General features: G+C 56.4%; 1 protein-coding gene across 4 annotated transcripts in view; it reads left to right on the top strand.

Annotated features, from left to right (window-relative positions):
- SAMD11 (sterile alpha motif domain containing 11) overlaps positions 1 to 17,715 on the top strand; it is a 205,223-nt gene that overhangs the window by 169,209 nt on the left and 18,299 nt on the right. For all 4 annotated transcript variants that reach the window (XM_044445287.1, XM_044445286.1, XM_044445285.1 and 1 more), the window contains 3 exons: positions 6,051 to 6,201; positions 16,421 to 16,536; positions 17,495 to 17,573. In XM_044445287.1, coding sequence (XP_044301222.1) covers positions 6,051 to 6,201; positions 16,421 to 16,536; positions 17,495 to 17,573 — 346 coding nt within the window. The remainder of the gene's footprint in view (positions 1 to 6,050; positions 6,202 to 16,420; positions 16,537 to 17,494; positions 17,574 to 17,715) is intronic.

Below are 17,715 nucleotides of genomic sequence, written 5' to 3'. Positions count from 1 at the left end.
CTCCCTCTCTCTCACACACACACACATGCACACACTTCCATTAGCAGACATCAAATCTTGCAATAAATAAGGCATTGTCTGCTTCTCCGAAGTGCAATACAAACAGCCACTAATTAGTGCTCACTAATTACCTGACTGTAGAAGGATCAACACTGCCCTGGCTTCAAAAAAGGAGGAAGCAGCTGAGCATTCTCAGCAGCCTCATACAGGCTGGAGAGGAGATCTCAATGGGCTGGAGTGGAGTTACGCACCCATGCAAGGTGGATCGGTCTCCTCCCAAGGGACGCAAGCAGGGAGGTTATGGCCAGGAGCGCCACTTCGTGGGAGGGCGCCAGGGTCGCATGATCAGGATGGAGACGAGCCCTGCATGGGTTGCCGCACTGTCCAGTTCTAGCCAGTCGGGGTGCAGCCCAAGCCCCCGTGGAACCCCAGGACGAGCTGCGAGTGCTTTGCAAGTGGCCTCTCGGGCCGCACAGCAGCCTTCATGCAGCCGGGGAGAAGGATGGAGACGGGGCAGGGCATGACCGGAACGCACCCTCTGGGCACCCAGGCGCGCCATGCCTTCTTTTCCTTCCCTGACCCTGCAAGTGCTGTCTGTGCACATTGCGAGCCTGCTCCTGAGAAAGCCTCCGTATTCCAACATACTCTACCTCTGCAGTTCCATTTCAGCAGGGGGAGACCAAGTCTTGTTTTGCTCATCCGCTCCCTGATTGCAGCTGGTTATCAGCCACGGAAAGCTCGCCAGGCTTAGCTGGACCTTTGTCCCGATGCAGTGGGCCTCCCTTTACCATTCAGGGTGAGATTCAAAAGTAGTGGTAATGGAATCAAAGCTTTCGCTTTGGAAACTGGTGGCAGTGGGGCACGGCAGCTTTCCCCCTTATTCCAGGGGTGGACTCTTTCTCTCTGTCTCTCTCTGTCTCTCTCTGTCTCTCTTCTTTCTTTCTTAATGTAATGGGGAACTGAGGCTGCGAGTGACACTGTGGCTGAGCCACCCTGTTCGGTGAGTCCCTGTCTTCAGTTGAGGGCAGTTAAAATATATCCCATCCCTCCATTTATACACAGGCTAATCTTAGACCCTGCATGTCATGGTCTTGCGGGCGGGCACACAGTGTGCCTTGAGAGGGCTGCATGTGTATTAGTCCAGACATGGCGCACGCAACCAATATTTCTCTTTGCCTTTACCCCTTTGCTGGTTTCTGGCCTTTAAAATGGCTTCTGTAGCCCTGGCATGTTAGACGCACCAGTGGAAGGGCTTCCCGGCCCGTGTAAGCAGAGGCATGAAATGGCGCTGGCTGCCGCATCTGCACTCTCCGGGTGCCCTGGACACTGGCCTTGAGAGCCACCGCGGAGCCTGGCCTGGCAGACACTCTTCCATCCCAGTTCAGTACCCGCGTGCGGGGCTCGCCCCCACCTCCCCGCCTCGCCTGTGCATCACCGTCAAGCGTGTGATTCACCCTTCCTCCTTCCCCCTTGCTCGGAATTCCCCACACATGCCCGGGGGCTGAGCCGTGAGAGTGCTCCCGGCGGCGGCGAGCCGGCTGCCCACGCGCTGACACCACCTCAGGCAGATGCTGCTCACACTCCCATTAGCAAATGCCAAACCGCCGCTGCGGCTGCCCCCCTTCCTCGCTCTCGCCCGCTCACGTGCCGACTTCCTCTCCCCTGCCAGAAAGCAGCCCAGTCCCTTCTTTGCAGCTCGGGACGCGGACCAAGGGATGCGGTCGTGCACTGGTCCGGACAGACTCGGCATGGCCTGAGCGAGATCCAGACCGCCGCAGCTGTGTGATAAATGCATGCCGGGCGGCCAGAGCAAGCCAAGGCGGCAGGGTAGGGGCTGAAGGAGGCACCCCCGGCAGGCAGTGAGTGATTGCCAGCCGCTCCCTCCACATCCTTCTCGCGGCAGGCAGGCGGTGGCAGGGGGTGGGGGGAGCAGAGAACTTGCATGAAAGATGCGGTGTTAGCAGCTGAGGCAAGGAAGGGTTGGGTGCTGGCCCCTCAACGAGCAATTAGGCAGGCAAAGGGGAGTGCAGGAGGCGTGAGTCTCCAGGCAAAAAGGAGGAAGGTGCTCCTGGCTGATAGGAAAACTTCCACCTGACTAGTGAAGGCCAAACCTAACAGGTCGGGGGCCGCCAAAGGGGCCGCCTGAGGAGCCGAAGCCCTTTCAGCCCTGCCGATCTCCAAGCTTTCGACTGCCGAGTGGCCTCGGGGGTCCCAGCATGGAGGCAAAGTGGTGAAAAGTGACCCTGCTCAGGCTTGAGCAGCCTTGGAGAGTGCAATCTTGGCTTCACGCTAGGGCGAGATTGGAACTGGGTGGTGTTCAAGGAGAGACCTGCTGGATCGAAGGGAAGGCCTCTTTCCTAGCCCAGAATCCCTGTTTCCCAGCCGGAAAGCTTTAGGGAAATGGGCTTGCGGGCAGAGGCCCTCCCCCACTGGAGTGCCTGTGGGTTTTCAGTGTCGTGCAGCCTTTAAACAGCTCCGTACCGCCTCCTGTCTTGCCGCAGCGAGTGCCATTCTCAGCCTGAAGCTCAGCCTTTTGGCTGCTGGGATGAACTAACTTGCCGCAAGAAGATCACAGTATTTTTATTTTTTTTTAAGATTGTAGTTACGCATCCAGAAGGCTTCTGGTTTCTCCTGGGTTTGAGTACTGGGGTGCACAGCAAGCAGCTCCGGAAATGGCTCCGGAGAAAAGCACCTGTCCAGAGCCCCCAGGCAGAACAATTTCCTCTAGGGCAGGTCTCTCAACGACACCTGCCAAACGAATGGACTAGCAAAACAATGTATGTGGGCTACTGATCGAAGGCGCAGGGAGCAGACTCATCCATACACCCCCCCCCCAGTCTGGTCCGGTCCCCTTCCCATTCCCTCTAGCCCAGTGCTGAACTGGGGTCGCACAGTCCTCCTCCTCTTACGAAGCCCATTAGAACATGGGTGGCCCTGAGCTCTGTCCCCGGAGGTTCCTCACTTCCAGACCCTCCGCACTTGGCCACTCCCAGGGGACAGGAGACGTTCCAAGCCGACTGTCATTTGTTCGAGGTGCACCAAATCTTACAACAGGGCCTGGAACACGAGAAGACAACTTGTGGCCCTCCAGATGTTTTGACCTCCAACTCCCATCAGCCCCTGCCAGCTGTGCCAGTGCCAAGGGATCATGGAAGGCATTGGCCACAGCATTCGGAGGGCCTCGTGTTGCTCACCTGTGGCCTTTAGGCTGCTTTTGCAGAAGTCGATCGCATGCTGTACACCAGGTCAGGCCATTCATGCATCTAGCTGAAGCTCGTCTCCTGTAACTTTCTAGGGTCTCGGCTCGACAGCGTCCCCATTCATCAGTATCCGATCCTTCTCCCACATCGTCGTCCCCACTCTTGAGCGAGCATGTGTGAGTGTGTATGTGCGTGTCAGAAAGAGAATCTGAGTTTCGTAACGCCGTAGCAATTCAGCTCTGGTGACCTGCATACATTATGCAAGCTGAGCAAGTACGAATTTCCCACACCGTGCATAATTTATTCTACCGTTTTCTCCGTCTTGCACGCTTCAGCAAGGGGAAGTGAGGAGTTACACAGGCTACGGAAGTGACAAATCTCGTAGCCCATTTTATTCGGCCCCCATGCCGCTGAGATTTTTTCACAGACCTCACTTGAATCTTTATGAGCTCATTTTAATAATTCTGGAGTGGGTCCTGCAACCTCCACTGCCCTGCTATTTTAGGGTTTTTTCCCCAGGATAAAAAAGGGGGAGTTGTCGTTTGCTGCTGAAATTGGACAGCAAACAGGTAATGGGCAAGTTTACCCTGAAAACAAGCTAAGAGCGAGTAACGTTTTTCTTTCCTACATTTTCCTTTTTATGGAATTCTGCTGGTTTCTGAGTTCTGCAGCCCACTTAGAATATTCTGTTCTTTGTGAGGCCTCCTGCAGAGTTGAGGATAACACCTGGCCCCGTAACTTGCAAACAGGTGATGCCGAGCCAGCAAAGGTTGCCGTGGCTTTTTGTACCACTGTGGGACTTCTTGACACTGCCTCTGTGGGCTTCTTAGATGTAGTGGCGGCATCAGTCGCCTGGCCCAACAGCAGCCAAGCCAGAGCAGAAGCTGGCTGAAGATTCTGCGCTCTTCCCTCCAACGTCTTCTCCTCAGCTGCTTTTCCCATCGCAGAAGAAAAGCAGCTGGGGAGGATGGGTCTGTCCGCCCTTTTCCTTCTGGTGAATGGGGAAGGACTTCATGGCTGCCTCCTTCTTGCCGAGTTCAGGGGCGGCCTCTCTTCGAATGCTCCCATCCCGGTGATTGCTAACGCATAGGCACCTCCACCGCAGATCGCTTGTGCTCTTTTCTGAATATGCCTTCCTCAAACGCAAGAGAGTGGCTCTTGTTTGGCAGCAGCGGGTCCAGCATCCAGGGCAGGCAGGGTTGGGGCTCCTGCTGGGGGCCACGCCCCATCAGGGGTCCACTGAAAGGAGCCCCGGAGCAGCTTGCCAGCGCCCCTTTTGCTCTGGACAAGGCCATGCTGGCGGGGGGCGAGGTGCTGCAGCCCACGTCCTCCGTGGCGACCATAGTGCTAAGCAGGACGACTCGCGAGGAGGTCTCCACACAGGGGCCCCATCAGCCGCACCGGGCAGCAGTGTCCTGGCCCCACAGCGTTTGGGCCGTAGAAGAACAGGTGTGCTCCTGGTCAAGGCACGGACCCAGCAGTGGGATTAGCCTGTCCCGGTTGGCTTTTCGAAAGCACTGCCATCTTCCGTTCAGCGTCTTCACAGCCACGGGGATGTCCAGTGCACTCCTCAGAACCAAGATGAGGCGCATTGGGGTTCCAGCACATGGAATCCCATTTTGTGGCCTGGTGCGCAGAGTGCGCAGAGCCTGCGCAAGAGCCAGATGTGCGGGTCCAGCAGGGTGCATGTGACGGGGAGCGGGCTCAAGAGGCCAAGGACTGTTGTGAATTTTGCTCCTCCCCCTCCGTTGCGTTGTAAGAGTTCTCCGCTCAACTCTACCCCTTTGCCTGGGCCAAGGAGTGCTATTTATACACTCAGCTGCTGCCAACTTCTTTTTTTTTTTTCCAGACACCTTCCTCTTGGGTTAGTTGCACAATTTCCTCTCACTTGCCAAAGCCAAAATCAGTGGGGGAATGCAAGACTGGGGCAGGGCGGGGGAGCGCTGGCTGGCTGGCTGAACTCAAACATACCTTCCTCTGCTGCGTAACGACATCTAGGACCTGTTTTTAAAAGCCTGGTTTCGGCAGGAAATTCTTTGACTGCTCATATTGCAGCCAGGAGACACCGCAGCAGGCGGATTACTGTGGGGGCAATTCCCGCTCTCCTTTTTGCTTCTCAGGCCCTCCACCCTGCACCTGACTGTTGACGGGGGAACCTCCTCTCCGTGGTCCTGTAATTTTCCCCGCTAATCCCCTTTATCGCTCCAAAAGAGCACGACTTTCACTTGTGCTCAGGGAGAGACAGGGACAGAGCAACTTCCCTGAGTCGGCTAAGTTTTGGGGGGTGGGCGCGGGAGAGAGGAGGTTGGGAATAGGCAGCAGAGGAAGCAGGAAGGGGCTGCCTCTGCTCGCCCTGGCCTGGGGCGGGAGAGTGCTGGCCCCGCTTTGTGGGTTTTGGGCTTCGGGGCTTTTTAATCCGCCTGCGTCACATTCAGATTCATCCTTGCAGTGGCAGAAGGAAACGGGGTCCCCGGCGTTTTATGCCAGGCCAGGAGAAGAGGAGGAGGGATGTGGGGGAGTTGATCCAGGGACCTTAGACGGCGCAGCACTTGTGTGTGCGCCCGCAGGCAACGGCCGCCCGCTTGTGGCATCTCCTCCCGTAGAAGGCTGGATGCAGCCTGGCTGCTGACGCGGCAGCTGCCCCCTCTGTGCCATGCGCCCTCATCTCCTCTCACGGTGGCATGTGGCCTGCGGGCAGCTAGCTCATGGCATAGGGAAAAGGCACATTGCACATGCTCGGAGAGACTCTTGCCCCTTGCCGGCCCATGCCTCCCACCCAGTGAGCCATGACTGTGAAGGACTCCCGGCTTGCCCCACCAACTCAGCCTCTTCTCCCTCCTTCCTCCACAGATCTCCTCCGGGCACGGCAAGAGGTCGCAGCCGTGGCTGCCGCGCGCAACCCCAGTGCCATGGAGCCTCACCTCCCATCATCCAGCAACTCGTCCAGCCAGCGCAGGAAGCAGGGGCTGCCCCAGCACCGGGATTCCCACTTCACTGAGAGGTATTGTGCCGCTTTTCCGGCTGGCGGAAAGGGCCCTGCATGGCACGGAGCTTTTCCCCACTGCCCCGCGAGCGGCAGGGTGGGCAGGGGAGTGTCGGGGGCGCCGCAGCGATGCCAGGAGGCCCGGCAGGCCTGGCTTTGTTCTGTTGGGTGCTGGCTGGGCTTGCGTCAGCCGCCGGGGACGGCTGAGCACATGGAGGGTGGAAAGTTCCTGGCAGGATCGGGGCAAGCCTCGCAGGAGGATGGGGCCCGGCTTGCGAAGCCCAGCTGCATCAACGTAGTCGGCACGGGGACCAGAGGCCGGTTTTGGCTCTGCCAGACCTCGGACCAGAGCCGCAGGGGGGTGATCCACAGGGATGCAGGCAGATGGATGGAGGCAGCAGGAGGTGGGTGGCCCGTGGGTAGCACGCTGCCCCACTGCGGCTGGCCCTCCCCAGCCTGATGGCTGCCAGTGGATGCTGGGAATTTCAGTTCCAACACATCAGGAGTTTGCCGGGTTTCAGGGAGGCTAATTTCGTATAGCGGTTTTACCCTGCACTTCAGAGTAACTCGTGAAACTTAATCAGGCAGTCCCTGCCTTCCAGATGACAACTGTAAATGCAACACAGAAGGAAAAGGCTTGGGAAGGAGAAGGGAAAGCAAAGTTCAGGCACTGCTGGTTTCGAAGTCTTTAGAGCGTTCACTCTGACAGGGGGTGACAAAAACCCGTTTGCCTTTCCCAGGTCCCCCTCTGGCCAGTGGATGGAACTGGCGTGGTCTCCGCTTTGCCATGGTGTTTTTTTCTGGGAGGCAGCCTCCCAGTGGCCCTCGCTTTGCGGGCTTAGACGCAGGTTCTGCAAGACTGGCAGCTGTCAAGAGGGGAAGGGCGCGCAAGGTTGTTGCGCTGTTGCTGGCAGATTAACACTGAGCTTGCCGCCCTCCAGGAATCGCTTGCCCTTGTGCGGAGACGTCAGTCGCAGGGGGTCCTGGGCACAGAACTGCCCCTCCGAGGGCAGGGGCCCTTCTGAGGGTTGCTGGATAATTTCCAGGTCTGGGCTTCCTTCATGGTATCCATCCTAAAGTTTGTTCGAATTTAGGACAGCAGACCATACCTTACCAGTTCCCAGGTATCTTGGCCGCATGCTTCCCCTGTGATGAGAAGGGACCCTGCAGGTGTGCTTGGGCCTTGCTCCTTTCTAACAAGGCCGCCGCTTCCAAGACAAAGTCCTGGCATTCTTGGCATCGACCCGGCTCCAGCTAAGAACTAGGAAGGGAGAGCAAGCAAGATGTTCTTTTTGGCGCCAGCTTTTTCCAATTGTCTGGTGTAACTGCCGGGAAAGAAGAGCGTGCGCACGTGAGAGAGAGAGGTGTATTTCAGTTGACCTCCTGTATCACATAAACACATGCCCGCCGAAGCAGGCAAAGCATACGAGAGACGGCTCTGTCAGGAATGCTGCCATAGGCAGGCCTCAGCTCTGACAATCAGCTCTGTGTGGCCTGGAAAGCAGCCAGGAGTCTGGTGGAAAAAACACTGACGGTGTGGGGCCGGGAGCAGGGAAGCAATCTCCAGGGGACTCCACCCGCCCGTAAAAGTCTTCAGGGCACCGGCCCAAGCTGCAGGGCTGGATGGTGGAAAGCAGGTAGAGGTGCCACAAACACCCCGAAACCGGTCCCCAAACTCAAGACGCACCTCACGTTGTGAGAGGGCACGGTGGGGTCTGGAATCGGCCGGTTGACGAGTATCTATGCAGTGGCGGGTAGGCAGGGCGCCAGGCAGTGGAAGGAGACTGCTCACACGTGCAAGCCGTAGGCTCCTCATGGGACAGTTTTCTGTCGGGAGCGATGGGGCGTGTGGAGGCCACGGGGGAGCAAAGAGGGCAGGGGCTGCCTCCTCCGGCCCAAAGCGCAAAGAGCCAGCACGGCCGGGCTGTGGGCGCTGGCCCATGAGGCTCACAGGAGACGCGGCCTGTTGGAGTCTTGGGGGCTTGCCCAGTTTCCCTGCCAGGCGAGCGCAGGCTGGCTCCATCCTAGGAATCGGTTCTGCGCCTCCCCTTCGAGGTGGGAACGAACGCTGGCACCATCCTGGGTTTGGGTCAGCACCGCCTTGGGATTGGGATGGACTGGCTCTCCTGTGAGGCAGTCACAAATTCTGGCATGTTCTGGGTTTGGGTTAGCACCCTTTTGGGATTGGGTTCTCTGCCTTGCTTGCGAGGTGGGTGCATAGTATGGCATCACCTTGGGTTTCGGTTAGCACCCTCATTGGATAGGGTTGTCGCCATGCCTGCAAGATGGGCACAAACTCGGGCAATATCTTGGGTTTGGGTTGGCACCGTCTCGGATGGTTGGCTGTGACGACTTGAAGTCTTAAGAAGGGCTGCCAGCCTTCCCTGCAAGGGGGGGGGGGTGCTCAAACTCTGAAATCGTATTAGGTTTGGGTTAGCACCGTCTTGGGATTGGGTCGTCATCCTCGCGTGTGAGGTGGGCACAAAATACTATTTTAATTAATCCAATGTTGTCGAATCTCAATATATATTTTTAAACATCCCTCCTAAAAGAGAATGAAGCGGTTAACACTAGTGTAGAGGCATGGCCCCTTGAAAGACATGTCATAGTGGCATGAGAAGTGCTTCTGGCTTTGTTCAAGTCAGGTCCCATTTGGCCTAAAATTAGGGTTGGGGTCAAAACCCAGGTTAGCGTTAGGGTTGCAAGAATGACAGTCCCGACGAACTTTCTGTGGCCTGCAATGTTCTTAGGCAGGGCTCAGAGAGTGAGCCATGCAGAAAAATCCCCAGCTCATGGCCTTTTGAGAAATCAGGACCTGGGCATGGCCCTTTGTACTAAAATTAGGGTTAGGTGAAAATCCAGGGTAGGGTTAGGGTTGGAAAAATGAGGTGTCCTGGCAGGGTTTTGATGGTTGGAACGTGTTTAGAATGGGCAGAGATGATGAGCTGTGCAGAAAACGCTACTCGAGGAAGTCTTTTTCAAAATCGCCCTCTTTTCCATGGAGCTTGACCCCCAGATTAGGGTTAGGGGAGTGCCCCAGGGTAGGGTTAGGGTTAGAGAAACAAGGTGTCCTGGCATGGTTTTGATGGTTGGAATGTGTTTAGCATGGGAAGAGATGATGAGCGGTGCAGAAAACGCTACTCGAGGAAGGCTTTTTCAAAATCGCCCTCTTTTCAGTGGAACTTTACCCCTCTATTAGGGTTAGGGTTGTGCCCCAGGGTAGGGTTAGGGTTAGAAAAACGAGGTGCCCTGGCATGGTTTTGATGGTTGGAATGTGTTTAGAATGGGCAGAGATGATGAGCTGTGCAGAAAAAGCTACTCAAGGAAGGCTTTTTCAAAATCGCCCTCTTTTCCATGGAACTTTACCCCTATATTAGGGTTAGGGTTGTGCACCAGGGTAGGGTTAGGGTTAGAAAATCAACAGTCCGGACAAACTCTCTGCGGCCTACAACGTTCTTAGGCTGGGCCCAGAAAGTGAGCTGTCCAGAAAAATCCTTACCTCATGACATTTTGCAAACTCGAGTCTGAGGCATAGCCCTTTTGGCCTGAAATTGCCCTCTCGCTTTCCGTAAAAGAAGGCTGAATGTGTTTTCTTTCGTCTTTGCCAGATGTTTCAGCCTTCCATTTGCAGTGGCATTTCTTTCCTTTTCGTGTGGGTGCCCGTGTGCATGTGTGCCTGTTCCTAGGCTAAGTAATTTATTCATACGGTGCTTATCTTGTCCGTAGGGCACTCAATGCAGCTCCATAGTATTCTGCACAGATTGGGTTGCCTGTCCCAGGCTGGTGCGAGAGGCAGCGAGGAAGAGCAGCCTGTAGGGGAACATCTTCCAGAAGCGTGGGAGGGCATCGCTTGAGCTGGTCTGTCGGGTTTATGCAGAAGTCTTTTCCACTGCAGATGGGTTTCCCTCGAGCTCCATTTGGGGCACAGCTTTGGGTGTACCTGTGTCCGGCTCACTGAGCCGAAAAGCACAGCCGGAGGGGCCTCGCCTGAAGTGGGGTTCCAGTAGCAGGGAGGCAGCGGAGAGCGGGAGGGCCACGCTGAAGATTCCCCTGTGCCGAAATTGGGTTCCAGAAGGTCCGCTTCAGCAGGAGGCACAGACTGATGGTTTACTCCAAGAGGGGGCCTGCAAGCACTCTGGGCAGGGAGTCCTGGCCATAAAGGGGAGCATCTTGTGAAGGAGGCAGGAGAGTTGTGAGGACTGCCTGTTAGCTCACCAGCAGCTGCTCGGTCCAAGGCAAAAGGCACCTTGGGCAGCTGCTGGATTTCAGTGCTCTCAGGTTCACCTTTCCTTTGCCCTGGCCCGGCGCTCTTGTATCTGGCTGTGGCAGTCTTTTTCTTGCTTTTTTATTTTTCGATTTTTTGCTTAACAAGGGCAATCAGAGCGATGCTCTGAAGGGCGTGGAGCTTTGAAGCAGCAGGTAGGCAGTGAACGGCCAGGGCGTGGAGGGGGGGAGCGTGGGGGAGCAAGGCAAGGAAGGCGTGGGGCCAGGATTCTAGCTTGAGCAGAACAAACTGCAGGTAGATTTATGGTGTCTGCCTTTCCCGGGAGTCAGGCAATAATGCATGTCGTGGGGGTTGAGGGGAATGGAAGCGGCTTGGCATGGTGCTAAAATTCCATTTCAGCTTCCTGTCGGGAGCTCCACGGGGATTAGGTCAGTTCACGGATGCAGCAGCAAGAATAATTAGCCACTGAAGAATTCAGCCATTAGCTGGAGGCAGAGAGGAGGGGGAGGCAGGCAGGCAGGCAGGGAAGGGAAGGGAAGGGAGGAGAGGCCCGCCGGCAACTCGGCCTTGTTTGCGAAGGTGGCACTGTGGGGAGGAGGAGTGACGGAGACCTTTTCCATCTTCCGTGGGGTGAAGGCAGTCAAGCACAGCAGTGAAGACCACGGTGGGGTGGGGTGGATCCCTGGCTGAGGCGCCACGGAGGGAGAGAGACAGGGTTGGGTGGCAGCGGAGGAGGAGAGCAGCCCCTCTTGCTGCATTCATTCACTCGAACGGGTCTTGGGTGGCAGCCCTACCAACAGCCTCTCCTTGCCTGAGACCCCGAGGGGAAGAGCAGGCAGGTGGTGGGCGGGATATGGGGTTAGCAACCCAACTCATGGTCAGTACGGCCCTCGGAAATGTGCTTGTGATTTCAGGCTATACAGTTTAGTTGCCTCCTTTTAATTTGGAAGAAGTAAGCTTCTAGTCCTCATGCATACGAGATATGTTTGCAGAGGACCTCTTCACATCACAGGCTGTTCACTCGAGGAGCAGACTGCCTCAAATGCCAGTGGAGTCTTCTTTCACCAAGGTTTTCAAGCAGAGACTAGTTGGCCACTGTGCAGGCATGCTGGCACAGCCCGCGGGGGCCATTTCACTGCATTGGCAGTGGGGTGGGCTAGATGACCTTTGCTGCACCACCCATTTCCATGCTGCAGAGTAGGGCCCTTTTGGATTAACCCAAGACTCATTTTAGTTGTCCTCCTTTCCATGGTGCCCCCGTGGAATCCTGTAAGTGTGGCATATGCCTCCCTCTGGGGGTAGAGCGTCCCCCACCAGCAGGGCTTCTGTCTGTAGGTCTCACCATCTTCCTCCACACCACTCTCTCTGGGAACCTAAGCTTTCTCTCCCTTCTGTTTACTTACCCACCCCTTTTCTTCCCACTGTGGCAAGCACAGTCGCCATTGGGCCAGTCCCAGCGGTGGACCTGTGTGAGGGGATGACATGGGAGGGGGCAAGGAGAGTGTGCCACCTCCCCCCCCCCCCAGTTGCTCCAGCCCTCCAAATCACACCCTTTTATCCACCCCTGTTTTGCATATTTATCAGAGCTTTGGGTTGTCTGAGAAGTTTGGCCCTTACAAAGCACCTCTCCCTTTGACCAGCCAGATTGGAAGCCTTTTGTCTTTTTATTTCCCAAACTCATTCTTGCAGAGGGGTGGTGGGGTGGGGAGAGGAAAATAGCCCCTCTTTCGATTAGAGGGCTGAGTTTAATTCCAGCTAAGCAAGTACTCAGGGGCTTCATTCCAGCAGTGGAAGCAAGAGGAGGAAGGGCCAGAATGCCGAAAATACCTCGTGAAATACCTTGACATTCTCATGGCCGGTTTGAGAAATGAGGGTGGGCCAGGGGAAGGATGTTGTCGGCCCACGGAGGTGAGGTTCAGTGCCCCTGTTGTAGAATATATTGTAGACCTTTGGGATTGTGTTGGGGTCTGTGGTGTCAGCACCCCCTTGGATTCAACTCCCCCTCCGCCCCGGGTGTCCAGCCTTCCTCCCCCATCCCACCTTGCACCTCGGAAGTCTCCTGGATGTTTGCGACTGGAGATGGGGTTAAAAATGCAATGCACGGTTTTAACAATGTAATGTGTAACCCCATAATGACTTAAAGTATTGATTATTTGAAGGCCATTAGCGCTTATTGTTAAAGAAAAGTCGATACTTTTAAAGCCTTGTGAACCATTTGTCTCCTCTTAAAGGACATATCAAATTTAGCAACATGCAGTTAAAATCCCCTAATATCCTTGCACGCAAACCCCTGGGTATGTGGGGGGGGGCGGTATTTGTGTGTTCGTGCGTGTCTGTGCAAGCCACACCACATCCATATGTATACACAAATACACCCAAGCACTTCTTCCACACACAGATTTCTTTTCTGGGATGTTAATCTGTTAATTGTCCTTGGATGTGCGCACACACAAGCCTCCCTGTTTGCTCTGAATTAATTAATTCATACAGGTAGAGCAGGAGTTGTTCTCTCTTGCCCCAGAGAACAGGACTACAGGCAGTCCATGGGAATGACAAGGAAGGCGGTTTTAACTAAGCATCAGGGCAGGGATGGAAAACAGGAGGCTGAATCCAGGTCTGCTGGGCTCCAAGTCTGGCCCGCCAGGCTTTTCCCAGGCCGTGCCTCCCGCTCCCGGCTCCACCCCCTAATTAGCAGTGCCCTGGCTTTTGCCCATGCCCCATGCCCATTCTAAGAAGTTGAAATGCCCCCCTTCAGGTTAGGTGCTGGCATTTCTGGCCCCGCCCCCTTTCCCCTCAGCTCCGCCCACCACCAGCACATGCTCCGAGAGCTTCTCTGGAATGGAATTCAGAGCAGGCGGAAGGAATTCCTTCCCACCCGCTTCCCAGCCAGCCAGCCAGCCCCCAACGGGAGGAAGCGGCCAAGCCGGGATCGCTCTCCGGCAGTGGAGGTGGTGGAGTTAAGTGGACGGCGGCCGAGTTGCTGCACCCTGTGCCAAGCACAGCTTCGGGCGTGGATGAGACGCTCTCCAGGGCTCCACGTTCAGAGCAGAGCGGCCAAAGCCTTGGACGAGGGGAGGGGAGGGGAGGGGAGCAAATATTTAAATTCTGCACCTAGAAAAGGCTGTGTTCTGCATCCCTGCATAAATTATGCAAATGGTGCAGATTTGCATAATTGCTCTTCCTTTGCATGATTTATTCTGCAGTGCTTGCTGCTTTGCATAATTTATACTGGCTTTGGCAATTAACAGGGTTGAGAAGCCAGGCAAGGCACTGGTGCCTTACCTCCAGCGGCTGGAAACCCTATTTGACCAGCGATTTCAGCAGGGAGTTGCCCCGTACTGTCTTCTGGCTTCTCCAGCCCAAGAGCTAGAAATGTGTTCATTTTTTTTAATCCTTTTAACGAACGCTGCTGCTCCCTGGAAGCTGAAACCTGTGCAAGCTGCTTCCCCCCTGCTCTCAAGGCATCCACGCAGCTCTTGACGTATGCTGCAGCTTCTTCCGTGTCCCTTGATCCGGCTTCCATGCCTTGCCGAACCGACTTCAGTCTTGCCCCGCAACAAGTTTATGTTCTTTTTAATTCTTCCGAAATGCTATTTTTGAAAAGACCATTTTGAAAAGACCCTCTCAAAAAAGGGGGGCAGGGTTAGGGTTAGGGTACTGGAATCTCAAAGGAGATGGGCTGAATGAGAGGGAAAGATAGTTCTGGGCAGAAGGCCCCCTAGGCCAGGAAGAACGGAGAAAGTTGGGATCAGGCGGAGCCGGAGTGAGCAGAAGGCCGATGCCAGGAGTAGGGGTGGTCAGGCACATCTGGCAGGGGCCTGCTGACAAAAGCCCCTTGGAGTTGCCTCTCTTCTTCCCCAGGGCAACCTGCTTCTTCACCTGCCCCTCCCTCTGGTCCCGAGAACTGTGGTGACGAGCAGGAGATGCCCGGCTAGCTTGCCCTGCCTCTCTGCCTGCCAAGCAGACGGGAGAAATTCGGGGCAGGGGGTGAGGAGCAGGAGACAGTGGCGACCTGAGGTGGGGTCCTAGCAAGAGGGGAGGATGCCTCCCCCGAAGCCCTCCAGACCCAGAGCTGCCACTGGGCAGATGACTCTAGATAGCCTTATTGCTGCGAACTGGCATTTCCCACTCCCCTTGACCCCCCTCCACGTTTATGAGAGGTCAGCAAGGGGGCACCATGCCCGCTTGGCCACAAAACAGTTAAACGCCACTTGATTTTCCTAAATTGCTTCTTATAAAATGAGTGGCACGTCTGCCAGGCTCGTCTCCCCATGATTACAGCTAATTACGATCGAGCGGACACCTCCCGGCCCCCGTCATGCCGCTTTAATTGTCCGTTATTCATCCGCTCGGCTGTCCGGAGTCGGCAGCGCACTTGGCAGCCCGGCGACCGAGGCCTCGGCTAATTGTGAGGCCTCGGGGATTAGGGCAGGTGATTACACACTTCACGGTGTAATTACATAAGCATCGCTTGGCTGCTGCCCCGGCACCGGGCCCCGAAGGTCATGGCGCTGCGTTACCTGAGATTAATTGGCGCTGCCACTGAAGTGAAAGGCGCTGGCGGAGCGGTTATACGATTAGCATTAACATTTCAACAGCGACGGATCGATCCGTGGCTCTCCTCCAGACACCGGGAGCTGCGCAATTAGTTTAGAGGAGAGCTTGGGAGGGTGGGGGAGAAAAGCTGGGAGCTGGGTGATTGTGGGGGCAGGGGAGGCAGGCGGGGAAAGACAGACGGCAAGTTGGGGCGAAGGACAGATGGGAAGAGAACGAGGGGCCTGGGGAACTGGGCCTTCTGAGGGGGGAATTTTAATCCACTCAATTATTTTTTCCTCTGTCCACACACATGGCGCGTTTGCAGGGCCTCATTAGAAAGACAATTCTGCGCCTTTGCTTTTTATTTTGCTCCCATTTCTGTGTGTATGTTGGCTGGAGAGAGAGAGAGAGAGATTTTAATGGCCTTGTGAGATGGAAATTTCTGTCCATCCTGTGTTCCCAGGAAGTCGCCATTTGAGCAGTGTGGGGAGGGGGGGGTCGTATTCCCGGCTACAGGGGTGGCGTCTGCGCCTCTTAGGAAATCCGCAAGCGCCACATCTTCTCTCAGTATGTCGGCACAGACTGGGTCAGGGTGGCCTTGAGCTGTGCAGCATCGGACCAAAGGTCCATCTCGACTGGCCTTCCGCCACCCAGTGGCCAGGGGAAGCCCACGCGCAGGACAGGAGGGCAACAGTCCCTTCTCACCCCTGTTCTTCACTAGCAGGTCTACGTGGGCATCGTGCCCACCAGTATGGCAGGTGGCCTTTAACCGTCAAACCAACAGCCAGCCACCGATAGCCTTCTCTGGGAGTCTGTTGAGTCCCCTTTTGAAGCCGACCGGCTGGTGGCCCTCGCCACCCAACGTCCTCGAGTCGTTACCCAGCTGGCTCTCCAGGGTGTGCCAAAGGCCAGCAGTGGAGCTGATAGGGGAAACTGCCTGGGCGCGAGACCCCCTGCAAGCCCCACACAAAGCTGCCTTGAGCTCTTGCACAAGGCAGATGATGGATAAATGGCATCCAGACATGGTGATGGAGGGGGTGGCTCTTGTCTTGACACCACGGCCAGGAGCGGTGCAGAGGTGCGTCCGTCTTCCCTCGCTGGCTAGCCTAAGAAAGGGCCGCTTCCAAATCCAAACTGACTCAGTGGAAACTGAGGCAGCATGCTTCGCCTGGCAGGCGTTTTACCCAGAGGGTAATTGAAATGAACTGAACTGCACTTCGATCCCCCGCAGGCAAGCTTGTCCCCATCCCCCTTTTATGGAACAGTTCTCCTTGCTCAAGTCTCCGAGTTTCATGCCTTCGTAGCGAACCGTGTTGCACGGGCTGGCAGGGCCGGGAAAACCTCGAGCGGCACACCGTCGAGCGAGGAACAGGGCTTCCTTCTTGCCTTTCCGCCCTTGGGTAGCTTCTCTGACCAGCCGTTCTTCTCCACATCCCTTAGTAGTGTGTTTAACCGTCTCTCTCTCTCTCTCTTCAGGGAGATGACCCACCCACCCCCTCTGCTGTCGCCCCAGAATGCTCCTCACATTGCATTAGGCCCGCATTTGAGGCCCCCGTTTTTGGGGGTGCCTTCGGCGCTGTGCCAGACTCCAGGTAAGTGGAAGGCGATCCCATAGGGCTGCACAGGGGCAGCTGCCGCGGGGGAACCCTCCTCGGCAGGGCTTTCGACTGAGCCATTTCCTCGGGTAGGGGTGGGTGGGTGGCTGGCGTGCATCCCTTCCCTGGCTTCCGGGTGTGGGAGGCCTCCCTGCTGGGTTTGTGGGGGACCCTCCCGCTCCCTCCTGGGGGTGGGATCCTGCTGCAGAGTCCTGCCCTACTTGTGCCACCATTCCAATTTCACACCCAAAGTCATGGCAGGGCATGCAGCACATGCCTCACGCTGCCCCCCCCCCCAGGCTAGATTCCCTCCAGGGAAAGTGGTGGGGAGCAGAATATGGGCCATGGCGAGGCTGGAGCCCTTCCCGCTCTCTGACCCACACCTCTCTTCCCTGCTTCACACTTGCACGCCTCTCCCTCCCTCCCTCCCTCATGCACACTTACCCATCTGTGGTCACCCCATTCATCGGTGCATGCACGCCTCCCTTCTCTGCCTTGCTTAGGTGTTTGCGCAACCGCCTGGGCCGCATGGCAGCTGATGTGGCTGGGAGGCTTAAATCACTAGCGCTGCCTGTTCCCCACTGCTTGGAGGCGTCCCTTGATGCTAGCCAAGTGAGCAGCACAAAGACAGGGTGGGGGAAAGAGAGGACAGGGAGGTGAGGTTTAGATTCCCCCCCCCCCGCTGATCACTGGTAAAACCGTGAGGAAAGGGGGCTGTCCAGGTGCCAGCGTGCCAGGTGGGGAGGCGCCGCGGGCTGCGTCTCAGGCAGTGACTGCGGGTTCCCCTCCCCTGCTTCAAACAGAAAAGGTTCCGCATGCCGGCCTCTCGCCACCTTCACTGTGAACAGACTTGGCCGAAGAGCCGGGCATAGGCTCTGGCTGGGCTGCAGGACTGACTTTCTCTTCCGAGTAGCCTCGCTTCTGTTAACCTCCAGCCGTTTTCCTTCCTTCGCAGGATACGGGTTCCTGCAGCCGGCCCAGGCAGAGATATTTGCACGGCAGCAGGAGATGCTGAGAAAACAGAACCTCGCCAGGTGAGAAGCAGTTGATTGCTGCGAGAGCGGGGGTCTTCTCCCTCTCCTAACAGGGCCTCTAGCTAGAATTGCCGGGGGCTCGGCCCTGCCATCTTCCCTGCCTATCCGTTGAGGAGGAGAGATTAGCTGGTATGCTTCACTG

The sequence above is a fragment of the Varanus komodoensis genome, unplaced genomic scaffold (genome assembly GCF_004798865.1).
Source record: "Varanus komodoensis strain SLA01 unplaced genomic scaffold, ASM479886v1 scaffold48, whole genome shotgun sequence".
Classification (NCBI taxonomy): domain Eukaryota; kingdom Metazoa; phylum Chordata; class Lepidosauria; order Squamata; family Varanidae; genus Varanus; species Varanus komodoensis.
This window is presented reverse-complemented; position numbering and strand designations above follow the sequence as displayed.